At 59.6% G+C, this 2,497-nt stretch overlaps 1 protein-coding gene across 1 annotated transcript in view; it reads left to right on the top strand.

Moving 5' to 3' along the window:
- Positions 1-326: 326 nt before the first annotated feature.
- Positions 327-2,497, top strand: part of LOC110582862 (lysine-specific demethylase PHF2) — a gene marked incomplete at its 5' end in the record, with an annotated part of 15,889 nt that continues 13,718 nt past the window's right edge. Inside the window, 2 exons of the mRNA XM_044920452.1 lie at positions 327-416; positions 1,393-1,761. Of these exons, the coding sequence (XP_044776387.1) occupies positions 327-416; positions 1,393-1,761 (459 nt within the window). The remainder of the gene's footprint in view (positions 417-1,392; positions 1,762-2,497) is intronic.

Raw genomic sequence — 2,497 nt, 5'->3', positions numbered from 1 at the left:
TCCTCTCTGGGACCCTGTTCCTCCCCCTGTGGAGAGGGGTGGTGGCAGAGCCCTCTTATGAGTCTGGCTGGGGGCTGACTCGTTCGGGGAGCCAGTCCTTGCCTGCGTCAGCCCTTCCCCAGTGCCTGTCTGGGCTGCCGGGGTCCTGGGTTGGTAGGCAGGAGATGACTTGGAGGGACAGTGTGGCTGAAGCAGGATCCTCGGCGGTCAAGCCTGCTCGGGGACCCTCTGGGTGGGAAGGGGGTGGGGCAGCGTGGCCTGGACAGGTGGACGTCGGCACCCGGACTGGGCAGCTGACCGCCGGCCCTGCGTGTGCTGCCCTTCAGGCTTTGGCGGAGCATGAGGATGAGCTCCCAGAGCACTTCAAACCTTCCCAGCTCATCAAAGACCTCGCCAAAGAGATCCGCCTCAGCGAGGTAGGACTGAGCTGGGGGGCCGCCAGCCCTGGCTGGGGAACCCTCTGCCTGCCTGGCCTGGCCCTCCCCACAGATGTCTGCCAGGGTCAGCCATGTCTGAGATGGCTCCTCCCCCGGCCCTCTGAGGCAGGGTCACCGGCATGAGGGGGACTCCGCGGCACCTGTGGCTGCCCGTGGCCTCCTGGCTGGAGCTCCCCACGTGGGTGGGGAGGGGTCTGGAGGGAGGACAATTCCAGCCGCTGGAGACCCTGCTTGTGTGAACTTGGACTGCCCCCAGCCTCTCCGTGCCGCAGGATAGGATGGCAGTCCCCACCAAGGAGCTAGAGGGGTCAGATGGCTGATGGTGTAGACGAATGGCACCTTGTCACTTGGGTACTGCAGATGAATGTGTCACACAGTGGTGCAGATGGATGTGAGCATGTTGCATGGATGCTCTAGGACAAATGTGTGTCACAGGATGGTGTAGACAGATGTGAGCGTGTCACACGATGCTGTAGGATAGATGTCAGCATGTCCCAGTGGTGTAGACGGATGTGTTGTATGATAGTGTAGACAGATGTGAGTATCACACGACGGCGTAGACAGATGTGAGCGTGTCACACGGATGCTGTGTGATAGGATGTGTGTCACATCTGTCTGCACCATCGTGTGACAATCACATCTATCCTACAGCATCCGTGTGACATGCTCACATCTGTCGAGGATGTGTAGGATAGATGTGTGTCACACGACGGTATAGATAGACGTGAGTGTGTCACACAATGGTGTAGGATGTGAATGTGTCACAGTGTCGACAGATGTGAGCATGTCACACGATGCTGTAGGATAGATGTCAGCATGTCCCATGGGTGGTGTAGACGGTTGTGTTGTATGATGGTGTAGGCACAGGTCCTTTCTGCTGGAGTGTCTCCCACAGCCTGGGCTGAGGCCCTCCTGGCAGGAGGCGGTTGGCCACCTCTCCTTCTCCTTTCCCTAGAATGCCTCCAAGGCCGCCCGACCCGAAGTGACCCCGGCCATCTCCTCAGATGAAGTCTGTTTTGGGGACCGGGAGAAAGAGGAGCCCCCATCTCCTATTGAGGCCAGTCCTCCTCGGTCCTTCCTGGAGAAAGTATCCAAAAAAAAGACTCCCAAAACCGTGAAGATGCCCAAGCCATCCAAAGTTCCCAAACCCCCCAAGCCCCCCAAGCCCCCGAAGCCCCCCAAATCACTGAAGCTCAAGGATGGGGGCAAGAAGAAAGGGAAAAAGTGCAGGGGGGCAGCCTCACCCACCATCCCCAACCTGGACCTGCTGGAGGCCCACACCAAGGAGGCGCTGACCAAGATCGAGCCTCCCAAGAAAGGCAAGGTGGGTAATCTCACCTTCCTGTCTGTGGGCAGAGGGTCTGCAGACACCTCGGGGGCTGGCCTGTGGGGCGAAGCTGGGGCTGCTGTGTCCTTGTGAGGCTCGGGGTAGGTGGGTTGTGCTCCAGTGCGCTTGGTGCAGTGGGGAGGAAGCCTCACAGGAAAGGCAGTGGTGTCTGTTCTGGGACGGGGGGCACCACACAGGGTCACTTGCGGGGTTGAGGTGGCTGGGTCCTCCTGGGGCCCAGGCATTGGCTGAGATCTGAAGGTGGGTCAGGTGCCCAGTGGAGGGCAGTATGGAGGCAGAAGGGAGACTTATGATGTGGGCAGTTACTTGAGGGGCCTGAGCCCCTATAGGCAGTGAGAGAGGCAGACCTGGCCCTGGGGACCTACTGGTGTGACCAGAGGCCCTTAGGTGTGGGTTTCAGGGACCATGAGCCCGAGACCAAGCCCCATTGAGTGGGAGGTTGTTACCCACTTCTCGGGGTGGGGGGTGGTCAGTGACAGCATTACAGGGCTGCAGTGGGACACCTCGGTTTTCTCTTCCTCAAGACAAAGAGAGTGGATGAGTGAACAGATGAACAGATGGATGGATGGCAGGAAGAGGGGAGAGAGGGAGGAAGCGGGGGGGGTGCATGAATGGGTGGATGGATGGATGGGTGGATGGGGGGATGGGTGGATGGATGGATGGACGGATGGGTGGGTAGGTGGATGGATGGATGGACGGATGGATGGATGGG

Source organism: Neomonachus schauinslandi, chromosome 13, assembly GCF_002201575.2.
Source record: "Neomonachus schauinslandi chromosome 13, ASM220157v2, whole genome shotgun sequence".
Classification (NCBI taxonomy): Eukaryota; Metazoa; Chordata; class Mammalia; order Carnivora; family Phocidae; genus Neomonachus; species Neomonachus schauinslandi.
The sequence above is the reverse complement of the archived record's forward strand: the minus strand, read 5'-3'. Positions and strand labels throughout refer to the sequence as shown.